Here is a 21,833-nt window from a genome sequence, read left to right as displayed (position 1 = left end):
GTTCAGTAACATTTTCACCTAAAATTGAAAATAAGCTCGGAATTCGAGAAAATGTGATTATTCAATTGCAAACTGTTGGCAACTGTTGATTCTACGAATCACTACGTAGATTCACTACGAAGAGATAGCAAACCTCATGTGTCTCCATCGTTATTGTCCTGTCACCAGCTGATTCAGATCTTGAAATAGTAGACTTGAGATGGGCGAGAACACTAGCGTCAAGTGAACATTTTTTATAACGGCAAGGAAAGTTGTGTGAGTGCGCCACACCAGATTTTTGTTCGTAAGATATCACATTAAATGGAACTTGACAAACATCATCTGTTTAATCTGATAGCACTTATAAGGACAGCAAAAAAAGTACGAACAAAAATCGATTTGTGTGTAGCGTTCAACTCGTTCAATTTGGGCCTTTTGAGGCCCGAGGCTACCTCTAGATTCTAATCTGTTTTGATTCGCGGCTTGATTGAGACTGATCTTTTCCACGCAAGTTATGAACAAACAATAGGCAGGTGGAGCGCTCTATCCAATATAGGTTTCCATCTGATAGCAATGCTCCTTGTATTTCAAAATACACCCGATTGTTAGCTTCAACCATCATCACTACCTTCATTATCCTCACATTGAGATCTTGCACAATGTTATAAGTTAATGCATAATGGTAAGTTCATAAGATCATGTTCAATCAGAATCACCCGTTGGATGCACTCAATTTCAGGATTTCCTAGTGAGGAGGCGCTTATAAGGACACATCAAGGATCAAAATTTCAAACACTCATAACTTTTGACACAATGATCGGATCTCCTCGAACTACATCTCATTCTGTTCAGCTCGTCAAGGCTGTTCAAATTCATGGATTATGAAGCAGGGTCCATACTGAACAAATGTTCGACAAACATGTTTGTTGCAACAGTCTGGGCGAATTCTATTATGTTTTACAAACAATGTTCGCCTGTGGCAAGTGTGGACGTGTCACAAATCAAAATATTTATAAGTGAGGAGAACAGGTTTTATGTTTTACAGCAAACACTGAAAATGTTTGGAAGAACAGTAATTTTTGCGCTTGACAATCAATGATAGTCTAAACTTTTATAAATGTTTGTCCCTGAGCCCCTCATCAAATATGTTTCCCGAACATGTATGTCAAGCATTGTTCAGTGTGGACACGGCTTCAGTCATATTCGTTATAGACATGAGAAATTTATTTTTAAGTGTACTTTGAACCTATATTTCAATGCACGAAAGAATACAAAATTCCATATTCAAAGCTGCTTCTTGTGAAATAATTCAGACAAAGATTCAAAATTCAGTCAGGTTTGTACAGAATTTTTTCCTCTCTTAGCTCCGATGTACAATACTCTAGATCTATACACCATAAAAATGTTACAGCCAGTTGAAATGATCGCGATTCCCGGTTTTTTCTTTTCCAGCAATTTTCTGTTAAGGGTCTGTTTCCGAGCTCGGGATGTAGCTAAGATCTAGACAGCTGGAGTCAGAAATTGGCTTTCCGAAACGGGGCCAATTGCAGTCCACGTAAAAAACTGGAAAATTGAACACAAAATAAAAAAAGAGTAAGTAGTGTAAAGTTTCAGCTATTTTGAATTATTTAGGAATTTTTAATTTCGCCTAGGAAATACATTTCCAATATTATAGAAATGAGAAAATGAAGATTATCATAAAAACTGTGACCACGCCCCGTTTCGGAAAGCCAATTTTCTGACTCCAGCTGTCTAAAGTCAAGAACTTGGCTAGATCCCGAGCTCGGAAATCGGCCCTAAAGGCATTCACAGACAGACGCGATACAGGGCTCGGGACGATTCGGTACGATATGTTATTACATAGCGGTAAATGAGAACGTGCACACAGCAGCGATATACCGAGGAAAGCGATATTATCGCAAGCGGTAGATCGCGTCGGTAATTCGGTCTAACGAATCTGTTCGGTAGACCGCTCGGAAATCAAGGCGGGAATCAGTAGTACACACCTTTCTTATCGCACATGAATGCAGTGTAGTTAGTAGCTAATAATTTAGTTCAATTTTTTAAAATATGGATCAGTGTTTACAAGAAGAAGCATTGCTTTTGTCGCTCGCTATGGACGAGGACGAACATGATGAGCCATTGTAAGTAACTTTTCATGTTTTATAATTGAATTTCACTAACTTGAACCAAGAAATTACACATTATCAGAATTTTTTTTGAAAAAAATAGCCTTGACATCGGTTTAAAGAAGCATCAAGCCGTAGTGCATGCCAAAAGAAAATCAATTAAACCCAGCGCCGCAGTGCAGGATGGTTTCTCACAGCTTGGCGTTGTTGTCATTTGAGATGGGTTTCTGGCTTGGATGTGTTTCGGCTGCATTGCAGGATGACTGTTAACGGTTGCCGGAAGATCAACAGCTGGGTTGTTTTTGTTAATTTTCGTGATAGAGAAATTCTGATTGCAGATTCGTTCTCAGCGACCCCAAGTTTAGCCTAAAGGCTCAGAATGTCAACAATGTTTTTAAATAATTAAAAATCATCATGAAAAGTCATTAATATGGTAGTACACAACGTTTCTGGAAACTTTTTACTGGTGACTGGAGTTTATAGGCAACACAAAAATCAAAATAATCGTGAGAAAGAAAACTGCTGATGAACGCGAATAAGACCGCCACTCCATTGTTCTATTGTCTCGGCTGCTTGGCTGAGGGATCAAATAAGGCCAGTTTCACACGGCAGAGACCTCGCTCCTGGAATATCATATTACGGAAGATCATATTTCATATTTTGCAGCTCTCCTGTACTTTCACATGGGGATCTTACGAATAAGCCAACAGATCTAACAACTACGCCAATGTTTGCTCAAAGTATGACTCATCACTTTTTCTCAAAGTCTAACTTCCTTAAAAATATAGATAGAAGATTTCTGATTTCGGATTTGGATTCAGCGACCCCAAAATTCTTTAAAGCTTAAGTCCCATTTTCAAAAATACCCGAAAACAAGGGAGTTATAGCTGTTTTTAATATAGCTTTCCATTATCATATGATTATATAGTATATAAGATAATAATACTCCTGCCTCACAAAGGGACAGGCAAAGGTTTTAAGAAGTTTTCAAACACCTAAAAAGTTTAAACATAAACATTTTTAATTTTTAAACATTCTAGTTTTCCAAAAAAATATTGAACTATGAAAAGATGAATCCAAATATGAAATCATAAATCATCTCCACTCATCACCCAATAAAATAGGAGGAAAAGGAATGTTGTACAGTAAAATTCACTGAATTTCAATTGTCATTCAACAATCCAATTTATCAGGTTCAAATCGTTGAATATCACTTTAAATTCCCAGCAATTATTGACTATTTCTTTTTACAATCAGAAAAATCTATTATGAACATACAGTATAAACATTGTGCTGATCTGAATCGATCTATGGTAATAATAGGAATTGAAAGAATAGAAAATGTCATGGCATTCCAAGTAGTGATGTCTGTGTATTAGAACTGCTGAGTTGATAATGCATACTGAAAAAAAGTCATGAATAGCTCAGACCAGCCTGGCGACTTTGATGCTTTTGAAACCGGAATCTTGTTTTATTTTTATTAAAGAATGATACAGAATGAAAACCATGTATCATAGTACAAAGCTTCGTATCATGAGTAAGATTGACAATCATGGCTTGTCGATTTTAGTTGCTGACCTAAATCCTCATTCCTCAGTCGTAGAACTATGGACCAAGCGCGAGCATTTGCCTTTTATGTCGTATAACGTCAAACATAATGTTATTTAAGAAGTTGTGATGAACCTGTATAAACAATTCATAGAATTCTTAGAATTCATAGGAACGGTAAAAAAATCAATTTTACGAAAATCGATGTACATGTAACTGGATTTAGAAGATCAATACGATAATGTTCTCTATCACAATTTAATCATAGAAATGTTCAAGTGAAAACGTTGGGCGCAAACCTTCTGCCATGAGGAGACAAATAAATTTATGAAAAGCTTGATAGCTTGAATAGTGATCTGATATTTGTTACACGTTTTTATTCTAAGACATAATATGTCTTAGGCTAATTTTTAATGTTTCTGCAATCGGCAGGAAAACTTTGGTTTTTCAAAGTTATCTTACTCCCTTATTTTGGGGTATTTTCAGAAATCAAGATAAATAACCTACCAAATTTCCTACACAAATACAGTGTAAGTTGTATAACCTGTTCGTTTTTACCGTATAATTATATGATAATAGAAAGCTTTATTAAAAACAGCCATAACTTCCTTGTTTTCGGATATTTTCGGAAACGGGACTTATGCTTTAAAGAATTTGGGGTCGCTGAATCCAAGTCCGAAATCAGAAATCTTCTATCTATATTTTTAAGGAAGTTAGACTTTGAGAAAAAAGTGATGAGTCATACTTTGAGCAAACGTCGGCGAAGTTGTTAGATCTTGCCTCTGCTTGCCTTGAGGGGAAAAGACGTGACAAAACGAGGTTCCTGGATAGGAGTCACCATGTGAAAGACACGATTTGACTCAATGTACTTCGACAAAAAAAAAAAAACGTGAACACTGTTTTACAAACTGCGTACAAACATGGAGCAACATAGGAACCAATAGAATAAAAGTTGAAGAATTTAGTCGCATTTGTATCACCTCACAATGAACATCACATTTAACTACCATATGTTTGGAGAGACTGATTTTTAATTTCTTTCACTATCATCCGGTCACTTTCTGAATCTATTCTTCCAGATGCTCCACGAATACTGCATTGTTTTAAAATAAGGTCGCCAAAATTGGTAACTCAACTACAGCTATTATAATCTTTTTCATTCCCTCACACTCTCTTACGTTTTCAACAGACTATGGAAAACTTTTTTCTGATCAGCTGCTACTTGAGGGACCAATAATCCTTCTCAAGGAACTCCAGCAAATTTTCCCAGAGTTGAGACCTGTTCCAAAATAATGTTTTTTGTCGAAAATCCACCATATTCTTGATTTAATCAAAATCGTTAAAGCCGTTTTCGAGATCCGTCCAACATACATACATATCCACAAACACACAAATTAAAACAGAAATTGCTTTCTTAGTATAATTGACTTCAATGGTTATGATTTCATTCAAGGAGAGCTTATTTCAGATAATAATAACAGCTGGCATCAAAAGCAAAAATGTCAAACATGATTGAAACTGAAACAGTAGCGATCATCAACATCATTATCTTTATCTGATCTAAAGTAACCAAATTATAGTAAGATTCACATCAATGTGTCAGAATTGTTTGAATGGGGAGCATTGAAGCTATTAATGAGGAATACTGACAGTCAACGAACTGTTATGCATATTCTCCAATATTTTTATCGAAAGCTACCTTCATCTATTTTCTTTGGTAGAACAATCAATGTTTGAGAATAATTGATTCATGGGAAAAGCGCCTTACTTCTATGGGAGATATTTTTACATTGGGAAAAGCAACAACAGCTAAATAATACTTGACCGTTTTAATAAATAACCCCTTTCTTTCGCCCAAGTTGAATTTTGGCCGAATTTCTTCATTCTATGCAAACAGATTCCACAACGGACACTTCTGAAGTTTTAAAAATACCCTCCATATATCATACTGAATTATTAAAATTCAGTCGCGATCTGTCGGATATACAAACAAAATTAGTCTTGATAGAATAGGATCAATGATAGAAACAACTCTCGTCATAAAAGTTTGTTTTATGAAAAATAAAAAATCATCTACACTCCCAGGAATAGCTCTGATTGAAGCAACAGTGCCCAATCAATTTGTTCTCGATAAATGCATTTTAATTAGTTCTTCAACTTGGTGCCAACCTAATGAAGTCATCTCAACTTAATGCCAACCTGAAAAAATTATCAATTTAGTTGCCAGTTAACAACTGTTTCGAAGAGGTACTCTCTCTAGATTATAGTTCTATAGTAACATATGATATGGAAATTTTAATTATAATAAAGAGATTAGGAGAAGAAGAATATACATGCTAAAAGACGAGCTTTAAACCCTCAAAAACCACCCTTAAGAGTTGAAATATCGCCGAAAGATTTCTTAGTGAGCACCTAGACTTATAAGGAAGCTATATTCCAAGTTTTGTTGCAATCCATCCAGTAGTTTTCCAGAAATCGTGATCAGTGAGATAAGAATTTTATAAGTATAGATTACGATTAATTATATAATTTCAACTGTAAATTTTATTTATGATTATTTGTTTGCAAAGTTGTAACGTTGCTGTATGATTTGAATTTTTGAAACCTGTTATCATGGATAATAGAAACCAATTTGATTTGATTTGAATCAATGTACTGTATATATACTGTAAATTACGTTCTTTGAATGATTATAGAACAATTAAATATTTAAAGCTCTATACATTTCGGGACTTTGAAAATTTGAAATCAGAGCTTTTATATCACGATTAATGGCCAAGTTGCTCAAGCCGCGAAAATTGCTGAGTACAAATTGACGTCGCTCGACAGTGAGACGCTGTCGATACGCACAAGTTTGCACTGAACTGAAATTGGCTGCCGGCAGAGAGTCGCTCTACTCGTAAAAACGCGACTGGCTTGCGTCGCAAATGTGCATCGAGCCCAATGCTGCTATTATTTGCTGTCTCAGCGCCTAGTCCGAGTCAGACAAGCACCCAGCCTGCACTGCGGAGCTAGCTTCAGAGCTATGAAGATAAAACATTTTTGCTTGGCTTTAAATTGTAAAATAAATTTTCCCACAGAATAATATAATATTTAGATTCCAACTAGGAGCTGAATTGTTGATTTTTAGATTGGGAACATCAATCTCTTTTTGAGGATTGCCTTTTTTCCCAATGCCTTATGAATCATAACAAGAATAGTTACAAGAATAAGAACAATTTCTAATAATAAAAAAAATGAAATATTGAACCATTTATTATTGAAATTTTATTATTAAAAAATCGAAAACCATAATTTACATATTATTTGAACCAGAATATTGTTTTTTAAAAGCATAATGCATGATTTTCTTATGAGCAGATTGGAATATTTCAAATGTACCGCCATAGAGACCCCACATAATGGCCGCTCCATAAGTAACACGAGTGTCATAGCCTGTATTTATAGACCTTGAGGGAGAGCAGACAAGCGCGCGCAACCTAGCGGAGAAAATCGAACCTACCTTCCGACTAGCTAAAAACAGTAATCAGAAATTAGGATTTAAATTACCGATAAAATTCTCGAAGTAATATGAAAAGATTAAAAAAAGACATAAACACCAAATAATATTTATTCCAGTATTCAATCCACTTGAAATTATCAAAAATAGCTTTTAGTTGGGCTATTTTTGGTGAATTGAATAGCCTTCTTAAAAATTTATATTTTCAGAAAATTTTGGTTTTATTCAATCAACAATACAATGGGAGATATAAGCTCAAAATTTCATGGATTTATCTTTCACCCAATTTGAAATGATCTGTCCTGAAAATTTTTGCGCTTTATATTTCAGAAAGTAATGGCCAAAATAATTTTTTTCCCTGAGAAAACTTTTTTTATAGCTTGATACTATACAAATCGAAAAACGTTAAAAAATATCACCAGAGAAACGCGTTTTTTCGCCTTTGCACAGCCTTATCTTGTGCAGGTCATCCATCCTATCGATGTTGTTCACTCTCTTGGTTTCCCCGTACTTGGTTGCCACCGCCACCTTGATCCGTGTCCGTCAATTATTGGAAGGAGAATAATTATGGTTGATCAATGGACGAAGAAGGTAAGCGCACCATTTTCTCCCTCATCCAACAATATGTTGCTTAGACTACATGAAACATAAAATTAATCTCAGCTATTAAACACATTAGAGGATTACTAGTAGTTCTGTGAACAGTAGACCTCACGCAGTATTCTCACAAGTACCTGATTGAAACTATAGAACTTATGGAAATACAGCAATAGACTGGCTTCTCCACACATCTGTGTAATAACTTGTCAGCTGATTTATGATGAATAATTCTATAGTCTGATTTTCACTCTAATATTGGCGTATTAAGGAGGCTCCTTTTTCCTTTTATATTATCCTTGAAATGCCAAATTTCCAAAAACCTTGTATATACGTCGACGCGCAATTAAAAAAGGAACATACCTGTCAAATTTCATGGAAATCTATTGCTGCGTTTCGCTGTAAATGTGAGGTTAAGTTTAAAATTTCTGTTTTCACCAAAGATTAACACTCAGAGAATACGTATTCGAGATATGACTGATGAATTTTCATACATTCAAACATTCAAACATTCAAACATTCAAACATTAAAACATTCAAACATTCAAACATTCAAACATTCAAACATTCAAACATTCAAACATTCAAACATTCAAACATTCAAACAATAAAACATTCAAACATTCAAAGATTAGGAGAAATGCCAAACCGTCGACTTGAATCTTAGACCTCACTTCGCTTGGTCAATGAGACCTGTGGAACGTGTAAAACGGCACGTATAACCTTTATCCACGTGACAAATTTTCCAGAAAAATGTTACTTACAATCTTTCCCCACTTGCCCCTTCATCTTGTTCTTGTATTGTGAATTTTTTACTTCGTGAAATAGCAAACTCTGATAAACAAATGCGAATGGATTGAATGAATGAAACATAAATAGACTAATATGTTGGTAAGCTGGACAAATACGCTTATAATTTTTTGTGGCTTTCAAGGGAAAGGAGCCAGTGAAAAGCAAGATAGTATTAAATAATTATTATCCTGGAACAGTTATCAAATTTCAATTACTTGGGCTGTGATATCTCTTACAGGAAAGGGAGACATATTATCAAGAAAATACACCGCTTCCAAAACATATGTGGTACTATACATAAAAATCTGAAAAAAATGCTAGCTAGAGCACCAGGCTTAAATTTTACAAAACTATAGCTGCACCAACTCTTAACCCTTATCTATATATATAAAAGCGAAATGGCACTCACTGACTGACTGACTCACTCACTCGCAGAACTAACAATCTACCGGACCAAAAACGTTCAAATTTGTTAGGTATGTTCAGTTGGCCCTTTAGAGGCGCACTAAGAAATCTTTTGGCAATATTTTAACTCTAAGGGTGGTTTTTAAGGGTTTAAAGTTCGTCTTTTAGCATGTATATTCTTCTTATTCTCTTTATTATAATTGAAAAATGTCCATACCATATGTTAATATAGAACTATAATCTAGTGAGAGTACCTCTTCGAAACAGTTGTTAACTGGTAACTAAATGAATAATTTTGTCAGGTTGGCATTAAGTTGAGTTGACTTTGTTAGGTTGGCACCAAGTTGAAGATTGAAATGCATTTATCGCGGAAAAATTGATTGGGCACTGCTACTTCAATCAGAGCTATTCCTGGGAATATTATATTACTAGCCGTCAGGCTCGCTTCGCTCGCCATATCCATTTAGCCAGACGTTCAGTGTGGACCCCCGACTGAATCGTCCTAACATATAATAAAAATGCTCAAATGGAAAATGCAGGCGAGCGAAGCGAGCCTGCTGATCTCATTCTCGGACGATCCAGTCGGGGGTCCAGGGGGCGGAGCCCCCTGGCTAGACGGATATGGCGAGCGAAGCGAGCCTTACGGCTAGTATTATATGGGTGCGAAACCTGGGTGCTGTCAGGACCAGATGAAAGAAGTTTACAGGCATCTGAAATAAGATTTCTCCGAAGAACTTATGGGAGCATAATGATGGGTGCACTTATGGGTTAAATGATCCGAGAAGATCATTTCAGAAATACTGAGATAAGAAAACGACTTGTCTATGAATGAAAAGATATCTCAGAGTAGGTTTAAATGGTATCAGCATGTAAATAGGATGGAGGCAGACAGGCTTCCAAAATTGGTGCTCAACTACGAGCCAGTAGGCAAGAGAGACCGAGGCCGTCCAAGAAAAGATGGGCAGATATGAGGTTCGGAACAGATGCCTGAATCCTGAAAGCTAGAAGAAAAAGAAGATTTTTCGTAGGAAACAAATTTCCCCTTTTAATTTGGTCGGAATTCATCTATTTATATATACTAATCTTGGCGATCTGAACAAAAAAGCTCTTAATAACGTTTTTGAACAATGCAATTTTAATTGTGACCCACAAATTTAGGGGGTCTCAGGGGTGCCAGTGTGCAGTTTTTTTGGGATTCGGATGTTTTCCTGTAGCCTCCACCCTCCAGTGTGTCCTCTAACCGAATATGTGTTCACTTTTACCGGGGTAAAAGCAGTATTGGCTGTGATCTTTGTCATTTGCAGATTTAATAATCATTCTTTGTACTGAGAGCTGAGAGTCTATAAACAAAGAGGGAGTGAGAGTGAGAGATTGATTGATTTATTAACTGCCTTTATTAGGGCGGAGTTAGGACTCCTGGTCCTCTCTGTCACACAACCCTTTACAAAATACCAGAACTTACATAAGATTACAAAAATAATAGATTGCATAAGATAAATAGAAAGAAATAAAACTCTTAATCAAAAAACAATCACATTAAAAGATAATTTTAAACTTAATTTATCAATACAATTGGAAAACAATATTATCTTTGATACAATATTTCACTTTATAAATCCTTTAAGAAAACCTATGAGATGCTGATGATCTAATCAAGTTGCCAGTCACTCACACACGCACACAAAACAACCCTAGAAACAAAGATTCAAAAAAGTGTAATAATTATCAGAAAACAGTATAAAATAAATATTATCTGTAGTTGCATAAAAAAGTAAAAAGGAGCAAAATTCATGTAGATTGATACAATGTGAAAAGAACAATGAAAATAAAAGCTCAACCCGACCCATGCCTAATCTAATTATTCAACGAATTTTACAAATTATAAACAATTAATCAATGAGAATGAAGATTGAATGCAATTAGAATAATTGGTTTTACTGAATGCTAATGCTGACTAAGCTCACTACTACTAGCACACCTATAACTCTAGTATAGTTCATTTGACGAGAAAATAGAGTAAGAGCATTAAGAAATCATACTCTCTAAAGATCTATCTGTCTACTGCACACATATAATCTTTTACTTTAACCATATACCTCTATAGAGTATGAATTCTAAATGCTTTTACTTTATCTTCTCGTCAAATGACCTATAGGTAGGTTAGTAGGTAGTTGAACGTCTCATACTTCTCACCAACTTGATTCTGAGCCAAATAATTCCCTGGACAAATTGATCTTACTTTTGCTGTATGTTTACTCATGTTGTAGTTTAAAATCTATCAAAATGGTAAATGAGATAAGCCTACTATGAATATTGATAGCTTAATGATGTGATTAAGGCCCGCTTTCCTCAAATTACGCTTAACTTGAGCTAGTTTGAATTAAGCCTCACTAGTCCAAGGGTACTACAGGTATTATTTACTTGTTCTTCGTTAATATTTATTATTTATTATTTTTGTGAAAATAAATCATGATTCTCTAACAGTCCTCACTGATGAAGAATCAACTCAAAAGCATAGTTAGTAATCGTCATAATCATAATATATTATTATATTTTAATTTAGTAAGCTGTGTAATTTGTTATCAGTGAGTAAATATAGATTAGGGGTGGGGGCTTTGTAATAACACTAGTAACAATTATTATCAAAGTTCACTTCTAAATCCATAGGACCACTTGCCAATATGCATGTTATATCCACATTACTCCAAATCGTGCTCTCTTTAGATGACAAATTACCTTTGGGTCCAACTTTCATACTAGCCACCAACAATGGGCATTCATACCATTGATATAGAGAATATATACTATATATATCAATGATTCATACACCTAGGAACAATAGCTGACCCTTTCCAACAACCTGTTGCCCTGTCCAAGGTTAAAAATAGACTTGGACCCATCACAGACCTTGAAGCCCTTTATTTTTCTTCACTTCTAATCAATTTCTTCAAATCAATTGATTCCACTTATCTATTTTGCAAATTATATCACTGCATAACATAACCTCTCCCATTGATCAATCACATTTTTTTCAAATACCAGAAAGTATCCTATGATTTTCTCATAAATTTTTCTGTTGTTTTTCCAGGTTCATATGTTAACAGGAAGTTCAATTGACTTGCTACCAAGCATTCATTGCACATTATGATTGCGTAACTACGATGGCGCCTCGATGATTTAACTTTTAGGAGCATAAAGTGGAGCTATCAACGACATACTGCTATCAAAGTGTAGGAGCTTCATCACTTCCCACATGGATGAATCACCCTAGTTTTAACAACCGAAACTGTTATCAGAAATGGTTTCAATAAATCGGTGGTTTGACATTATCAAGTCGTTTTAATTCACCATGAATTATTACTAGTCACCCCCTGGGTTGGAGAAATCGCTCAAGAAATGTTGTAATCTTTGAAATCCGAAACATTTAATTATACAAACTTGATGAAAATTATGCAAACAGATAAATTTAAATTCAAATTTGAATCTCACAAGAATAATTTGACAGTAGGCTTCATTGTGGATACCATTTGAAATTTTATTATTTATTTATTTTGTTCATCCATTTATATAAATGAGAAAATACCCCCCAATACAAAGTTCCAAGAGAAAATAAATGGCAAAAAAAGCCCATTGATAATATATATCAACCTTTATTATTTTGTTGATGTAAAAGTTGTAAATTATGTTGTATATTAACCAGTTGAAATCATGTGCCAGCGCGTTTGATAGCTCCCAAATAGCCTCAGCTGATGCTATGAATGAATGAATGGAAAAACTATAGTAATTGCATTCAATGAGTAATTGCATTCAGCTGACTGAATGAAAATCGAAACAATCTTTTTTCTCAGGCCCTTTCAATATTATTTTTATATCCTGAAAAAGGACGAAGGAGTGAGTCAATTTCGTTGTCCAACGAACTCGACCTGTAAAAAGGTTCGAAGAGTACGGTTCAAAATTTTAAGCTGATTGATCAATTCTTTCTAAAGTAATTGTAGAACATACAAACAGACGGGCAACGACTTTGGCCTTCAATAAGTCAAAAGTAAGAGCTCGCTAACGCTCGTTTAATTATCTTAGAAGGAAATGAATTTAATCATTCCTCAATTTTTGAATTTGATTACAGGCAGAGCCCTATTATGTGTGAAATGTGTACGTTAAAGACAGATAGATGCACAGACAGGGACAAAAGTGAGTTTTAATAAAAACGTAAATCTACCGATTGCGCCCAACGGTCGGAATATGTTTGGCCACTCACATATTGAACGTCACAAAGTGAACATCCGTGACGTCATTTCGCTCTCTATCAGTCGACATTACGTTCCACAACTGAAGGAGCGAAATTCTAATTCACTCCAGTACCTATCCTAAGGAAGCTTCAAGCAAAACATTTACTGTATTATGTCAACATTTATTAGTCAAGTTAATGAGTTACAGATTTCTAACCTATAATTCCATCCCAATTGATATTAAAAGATTGGGCTAGGACCATTATTGTACAAACAATCATTCATTAGATAGAGTCACCTTGAATGAATGATCTTGTCAAATTGGTTCTAGCAAACACAACATCGTCTCAATCATTCATTCTGATGTTTCACTTTTCATTTCTGAATTTGTTTTAATGATTGATTGATTGATTGATTGAGTACTTCATTTATGTAGATTACAATATATACTGTCTTATACACTTATATACAATAGCTTACAATACAGCAAAATTATAGATGAATTTACATGATATAGACTAAGAAAATAATTATTGAACTGTATATGATATGAAAAAGCAATTTGTAATATAATAATATATTACATAGATAATAATTATATTGTTATGCATCTACATAAATTGGCGGAGGTTTGGACATATCAATGTCCATTCTTCGGAAAGAATATTATAAATATCCTCCCCACTAACTCTCTACCAAAACGTTAATTTCATTATTTAATGGAAATATTGTGAAAGTTTTAATCAATATGAATATTTAAGAGAAAAAAACAGAAAATTGATAAAGTAAAATAATTATATAGGTAGATAAGATCAAATAATTGATTAATCAAATGAAGTAGGCTGAAAGTAGATCAGGGTAATCAACTTTCAGTAATATACAGCAGTATGCAGTGGATAATTGAAATAACATGAGTTTATATTATATATATATATATATATATATATTATATATATATATATATATATATATATATATATATATATTATATATATATATATATATATATTATATATATATATATTATATATATATATATAATTTGACAGAGACAATGCGGATTATAGATATATATATATATTTTGGAAACTTAAAAACCTTCAAACACTAATAACTTTGAACCACCGTCTCTCAGCATAGCAAGCTAGCAAGCATATCACCAATGTTCTTATTCTCCCTAGTGTTGACAGACTGATATGTGCTAATTATCGAAAAGTTGATGGGGTGGTGTGGTTTTGATTCCTGGTCTTCAACCGGTTCAAAAGCTGGAAATTACATCATAATTTCAAAATTCGTCGAGATAAAAATAAATAAATGGTACACTTTAAGAGCCAAATAGGAATAAATGGTCGTTATAAAGCAGATGGTTATCGGAAAGTTTATAAATACCGTTATCACTTTGACAGAGAGAGAGAGAACGGGACAAGTAATGTGACTAGCGGTGATGACGTCACGACGTAAACAGTGTACGTGTGTATAGGAGCCATGTATCACTTCCATTTGATCGCTGGGTGCAATAATTGGTGTATGTTCGAGAAAAAAGGAGGAGTTGAAGGAAGAGGAAGCGAAAGAATAGACTAATATAGAATGCACCCTTCTGCATTGACAATCTATAACTGAAACAACCAATCAGCAGCACGTATTACAATGTCTTCGATTGTCCCCACGCAACTATGGAGAGATTCACGTTTCACTGACAGTATTCCCTATGAATAAAATCGCTGCTCCCCGTACAACAAATGCTGAAAGTTTGTATCTATTGACTCTATAGTGGATTCATTTGGAACTGTCATAATTCCCTATAGATTAAATCATTGCTTCCTGTTAAGCTAATGTTGCCAGTGTCACGATAGCCAGTGTCCAGTGTAGAGGGGATGACGGGGAAAACGTTGAAAAAGTGGGGAAATGAAATAACTTATTTCTAAGCTCACTATTGTCTGTGAGGTCTAACTGAACACTTGTTAGAGGTGATTTGTGTACTGCCGGAACATTATCCAGGCTCTATTAGGTCCATTCATTTGAAACATATCTCACAGAACTTTTATCAAGCTCAATTAACCTTGTAGAGTTTTTAAATTAAATACATACAGGCAATATTAAAATTTGTGTACTACCAGCTTTATTAGAAACATCTTACGAAGATTCATAATACTGTCAGATTAGTTGAAACGGTACGTCACTGAGCTTCAGAAAACTTCCTTACAAATAACGGTAAGTGTGAGAAAGCTTTTTTGGGGGAGAAAATCTAAATATCTCATCCCCGAAATTCACAAGCTGACGTATAGCCAAACTGTAAAGTATAAACACGATCTAAAAAATGAAGAAACCTTGAGGGCTTGAAAGGTGAAAGGATGGGTTAGGGGGTTAGGTTTTGCTTTTTAATGGCAAAATGCTTGTATTATTCGAATGTTTCGATAGTTGAGAAGCAGAAAGCTTGCATCTCAAAACACGTTTGTGTTTCGATTTGTTATTGGGTTTGGCTAGACATCACCGTATGATTTTCGGTATAACGATATTTTGCCTACCTTTTGGGAAACATATATTTGTTTGAGTTTTAAATAAGGCGCATTGATATTATTTTTGAGGTATGTTTACATATTATTGAAGTGAATTCAACTAGTATATTATAATGTCTGTCATTGAGGAGATTTTTGTACTGCAAAATTTTGAAACATCTTACTGAATTTTCATTAATAAGATTTAAGTACTGACAATTAATTAGAATTGTCACTGAATCTCAGAAAGGTTTTATAATTTATTGACCGGAGCGAATCTGAGATCTTAGTTTCGACTGGATCGGCTTTTGTCTGTTTGTTTGTACCCCAATTACAGTCGCATTTATTGTGTTTCTGTTACATAAAACGGTGAATTGAATAGCAAGGAGCGTTCTTTTCTATCAAGTGCCGGTTGCACAGAAGACGGTTAAACTTTAACCGTGATTAACTCCACAATAACCAATCAGAGAAGGTTTTTTTGAAAAGACAGCTTCTCTGATCGGTTCTCGTGAAATTAATCACGGTTAAAATTCAACTGTATTTTGTGCAACCGGCACTTGATGGAAAAGAACGCTCCTTGCTATTTTTTCCACCGTGCAACCGGGCCTGTCAAAACAATTTAAATCACAAAAGAGGAGGCGCTATGTGATACACAGGCTCAATCTATAGTTATTTCAGATTCTGAGGTAACATAGATTTCAGAGTTTGATCTTAGAGTGCTAAATGAAAAGAGTAATAATGCAGGTACCCTTCCTTTAGAATGAATCCGTTCAAACCTCCGCCAATTTTTGTAGATACAAACCAATATCAGCCAGAATATTATAGTAGTTTAGATAATTTATAATGAATTAATATTCAAAAATGTTTGGAAAATAGGTTTGAAAAGTTTTAAATTACTACTACAACAAAATTCACTTCAAACTGTCAGCATTGGCTGAATGAGAAGCATTGATGTTATTTATAGGAAATTCTGACAGTTTGAAGTGAATCTGAACACAGTTCTCAATGAATGAATATTGCCAAATAAAATAAATATTTTTACAAATAATAAATGAATGGATTTGTAGGGATAAATTGATGTATTTGAATGAATTTCAGATATGGAACCCAGCATGAATGACTTACTGAGTTGGAACAACACGGTCTTCTGTGGTTTAGCGTTCTACTCGATCATTCTGATCATTCAAATGTTCATCCTAGCAGTTTACACTGGGATCACTCGTATTAAAAAGCAGGTAGGACATTTTCATTCATTATTGACCGAGCAAAGATTCGAGTCAACAGTTTCGCATTTCTCTTTTATGTATGTATTTATTCATGTATGTTCCGCATTCACGGCGAAACACGACAATAGATATTCACGAAATCTGACAGGAATGTTCCTTTTCAAATTGCGCGTCGTTGTATATGTAAGGTTTTTTGAAATTTCAAACTATCAAAATTCAACTAATTACTGAAATAGACAATGTAATAAGTAATAACCCACAAGAACATCAATACGAGAATTATTCCAATTCATTCCACTTCTCAAGTAGCCTTTACAAAATTAAATTCTTTCACAATGATAACGCTTGCCTAAACCCTAATTAAAAAACTTTAAATACATTCGAAATATTCTCTCATTCAAAACAAAGTCAATAATAAATCAAAACTCATACAAAGTAATAACAAAAATCAAGTTTAGAATGCGTTTGCATTTTTATCATCTACAATTTATAACACTTTTAAGGATTTCATTTGATTAACCCTAGTACTTACTATATTTATTTATTTATTTATTTATCTATTTATTTATTCTAGATATTACAATTCACTTAATTGGATAGAAACACAGACCAACGTCCAAAACGTCTCTTATTCCAAATTTTGTTGAAAAATAATGTCAAAATTAAGGTTATGTTCACCACGTCCAATAAAACACAAATTTATGCTATGAGGAAAGTTAAAGTTCAAAGTACTGTCCAAAAATATATATGAGCTGGAAATTTTGAATTCAGAATGATTAAAATACCAAATTATAGTCAAATATTGCACTTAATATCACCGCACTTTGAATAAATTAAGTTATTTTAGAAAATTTTGAAGTCAAAAATATACACACAATATTGTCTCAATTCTGTACTGTAATAATGTATTACCTGTAACAATATTAACAGTAGTGATTTCCAATCACTTGATAACGAATCACTCAGGGTCAATTTTGTTTACTTCCAGCACAAGGTCAATAAAATAGTAACGCTACAGATCTATAAATGCACTATCTCACTTTCTTTTCTTCTCTTCCTTTCTCCTATCTCTACCCCATTTTTCTAATAACATTCATTTTTCAAAATACATTTTAAATTTTTATTTATGAAATAGAGTTACAGTACCCTTTTTTTAAAATTGATAAAATATTAGATTGAATATACAAATTATAATAACTAGTTTCAGTGATCCTCATCATCTTCAGGTTTACATCAGGTTACATAAAAAAAATTAAAATGTATTGTATAATGTATAATGGTCATGTGGATCACTGAAACTAGTTGTTATAATTTGTATTTTTTAATCTATTATTTTATCAATTTCAAAAAAGGGTACTGTAATTCTATTTCATAAATAAAAATAAGTAGCCCTGAATTCATACATTTTGAGAAGACATTTTAAATTATTTCTATAGCCACAGTTATTGATCTCTGCTGATGTAAATCAATTATTCACTCAAGTCACCTCAAGTAGTTGCCTAGTCCAAGTCATTCCATCACACTTCTCTATCTCTATTGTCTTACATCTCTCTTCATTCAACTCTCTCACTTCCTCATCAATATACAAATCAACCGTTTCTTTTCCACACTTCACATTCATACCAATTATTCTCTCTATCACATTCTCCTTGCTTCTCTATCTCATTGCTTCACACTTCAAATACCGCTGCACCGTACCGCCATCTTCAACAACTCATTCGTTGTAACGGCTTCAAGGCTGTGGAATGAGCTACCAGAAAGAATTGTGTTCTCTCCATCTCTATCCATTTTTACTTTCCTTGCCCTATTACCATAGGTAAGGAAAGTATTGCTTTCCAAAAAAAATTAAGGTACCCCAATTTCTAAATTTCTATACGTTTCAAGGTCCCCTGAGTCCAAAAAAGTGGTTTTTGGTTATTGGTCTGTATGTGTGTGTATGTGTGTGTGTGTGTGTGTGTGAGTGTATGTGCTATACAATCAATACAATACGATCAAATGCAATACAAGATGGCGGCTAAAATGGCGGAAATGTTGTCAAAAACAGGGTCTTTCGCGATTTTCTCAAAAACGTCTCCAACAATTTTAATGTTGTGTGTGTGTGTGTGTGTGTGTGTGTGTGTGTGTGTGTGGTGTGTGTGTGTGTGGTGTGTGTGTGGTGTGTGTGTGTGTGTGGTGTGTGTGTGTGTGTGTGTGGTGTGTGTGTGTGTGTGTGTGTGTGTGTGTGGTGTGTGTGTGTGTTGGTGTGTGTGTGTGTGTGTGTGTGTGTGTGTGTTGTGTGTGTGTGTGTGTGTGTATGAGTGTATGTGCGTCTGTGTACACGATATCTCATCTCCAAATTAACGGAATGATTTGAAATTTGGAACTTAAGGTCCTTTCACTATAGAATCCGACACGAACAATTTCGATCAAGATGGCGGCTGAAATGGCGAAAATGTTGTTAAAACAGGGTTCTTCGTGATTTTCTCGGAAACGGCTCCAACGATTTTGATCAAATTCATACCTAGAATAGTCATCGATAAGCTCTATCAACTGCCACAAGTCTCATATCTGTAAAAATTTCAGGAGCTCCGCCCCAGCAATGCAGATAGATTCCCAATTATCAGGCTTCAGATACAATTGAAACAAAAAAAATCGAGTGGAGTAGATTGAGCATGAGAATCTCTACAATTAATGTCCAGTAACATTTTCACCTAAAATTGAAAATAAGCTTTAAATTCGAGAAAATGTGATTATTCAATTGCAAATTATTGTTGATTCTATTAAATCATTCACTATGAAGAGATAGCAGACCTCATGTGTGTCTCCAGCGTTATTGCCCTGTTACCAGCTGGCTTAAATCTTTGAATAGTAGACTTGTGATGCGCGGGAACACTAGCGTCAGGTGATCAATTTTCATAACGGCAAGGAAAGGTGTGTGAGTGCGCCACACCAGATTTTTAAAAGGAGACCCTATGACTATTTGAATAGTTATCAATGAGGGCGTGCGAACTGTTAGTTTGGCGAGCAGTGGAATTCAAGTACAGGTGTGCAGTTTTTTCCAAGCTCATGAAGGGCAGAACATGGCAATATTACTCTCTTCATAGGTTTATAATAATTTGCAGTGTGTCTGGTGCTTTTGGAAAACTTGACAAGTTTCTCTTCATTTTCAACCCTCTTCTGTCTTTCTTCATTCTCTCATCTTCATCTTCTTTATAATTTGTTTTTTTCCTATAAGTTTTTGTCTTAATATTTTATCATGTAACATATCCATTCTTATTTTTTTCCTTTCAGTTTTTGCAGTTTTATTTTTTATTGTTAATCTTAGTGAAAGTTGTAAGAACGTTCAATTAATTCAGGTGTCGAACTATATCTAATGTAATACTTATATTTATCTTGCTTTGTATTTTGTTCTTGTTTTATTAATTGTATAACATGCTTTGTATTTTCTTTGTTCTATTGTGCAATGGGTCTCTTCAGACCTTGCACACGAAATAAATAATCAATCAATCAATCTCCCATCATAGGTCAGTACACTATTCAGGAGAACAATTTCGAGTATAGAAAATATTCACCACCTCTAAGAAGAAAAAAAACTACACTACATGGTTTCCCTAATCCATAACCTGAAAATACCTCACTGTATTTCATGCACTGAAAGTTATGTTATCGCAGTGCAAATCCCTCCGGATTTCAATATGGATGTCACCCATACAAGTCTTCACAATACTACACTGTATTCTCCCGCAAGAAATCACGTTATCAGCCTATAACCGTTATCAGCTTATTGGCCGGTTTCCGAGCTCGCAATTTAGCCAAATTCTAGACTTTGAACAGCTGGAGTCAAAAAATTGTCTTTCCGAAACGTGGCGTAGTCGTAGTCCATGTTTAAATTAAATTTCTAAAAACTGGAAAATTCAACACAAAATAAGATAAAGAGATAATAGTGTAATGTTTCAGTTATTTTGAATTATCTAGGAATGTTTCATTTCGTCAAGGAAAATGTTTCCAATTATAGAAATGATAAAATAAAGACTATCATAGAAACTACGACTACGCCCCGTTTTGGAAAACCAATTTTTGTGACTCCAGCTGTTTATAGTCCAGAACTTAGCTAAATCCCGAGCTCAGAAGCCGGTCCTTAATCTCTCATCAATACTCTCATTATAATAATCTTGAGTTAGAGTCCCGCTGCGGACAAGGAAAATGGTTCATGTCTGAGATCCATCTTTCCCTTCTTGTTGAGACTGCCAGTCTCATGGCAGATTAAACTCAATATTATCTACACTAAACTGTTCTGACTTCTCGATAAATATTATCTGGTCAATCCAACCATAGTTTTCAGTACATATTTTCTTTCATAAAATTCATATTTTTATCATTCACAATCTTCAAGACTCTCATTTCTTATCACAACTGTAATAACAACTTATCACAAGTCTGTCAACAATTTTGAACTTGATCTTCTTGATTTATCTCTTTTAAATCTGTTGGCATTAAGCACATTATGATATAAATGCAATTGATATTGTGCAAGTAAACGTGGTTTAGAGTTAAATGGACTGCTAGCATATGGAAATAGAATTAGCAATTGCTAGCTTTTATCAAATCGACCTATTTGCAACTGAATATACATTTTGTTTTTACTTTCTTTGCCCTATTACCATAGGTAAGGAAAGTATTGCTTTCCGAAAAAAATTGAGGTACCCCAATTTCCAAATTTTCATACGTTTCAAGGTCCCCTGAGTCCAAAAAAGTGGTTTTTGGTTATTGGTCTGTATGTGTGTGTATGTGTGTGTGTGTGTGTGTGTGAGTGTATGTGCTATACAATCAATACATTACGATCAAATGCAATACAAGATGGCGGCTAAAATGGCGGAAATGTTGTCAAAAACAGGGTCTTTCGCGATTTTCTCAAAAACGTCTCCAACAATTTTAATCAAATTTATACCTAATATAGT

At 34.3% G+C, this 21,833-nt stretch overlaps 1 protein-coding gene across 2 annotated transcripts in view; it reads left to right on the top strand.

The window, feature by feature from the left end:
* The window catches only part of LOC111050798 (prostaglandin E synthase-like), a 126,996-nt gene that overhangs the window by 93,250 nt on the left and 11,913 nt on the right, over positions 1 to 21,833 (top strand). Inside the window, exons 1-2 of one of the 2 annotated variants that reach the window (XM_022337158.2) lie at positions 15,105 to 15,386; positions 16,769 to 16,905. In XM_022337158.2, coding sequence (XP_022192850.2) covers positions 16,771 to 16,905 — 135 coding nt within the window. In that variant the 5' untranslated portion in view covers positions 15,105 to 15,386; positions 16,769 to 16,770. Of the gene's footprint in view, positions 1 to 15,104; positions 15,387 to 16,768; positions 16,906 to 21,833 lie in introns of those variants that run through there. The other variant, XM_039435634.1, reaches the window with a different exon arrangement.

The sequence above is a fragment of the Nilaparvata lugens genome, chromosome 9, assembly GCF_014356525.2.
Source record: "Nilaparvata lugens isolate BPH chromosome 9, ASM1435652v1, whole genome shotgun sequence".
NCBI lineage: Eukaryota > Metazoa > Arthropoda > Insecta > Hemiptera > Delphacidae > Nilaparvata > Nilaparvata lugens.
This window is presented reverse-complemented; position numbering and strand designations above follow the sequence as displayed.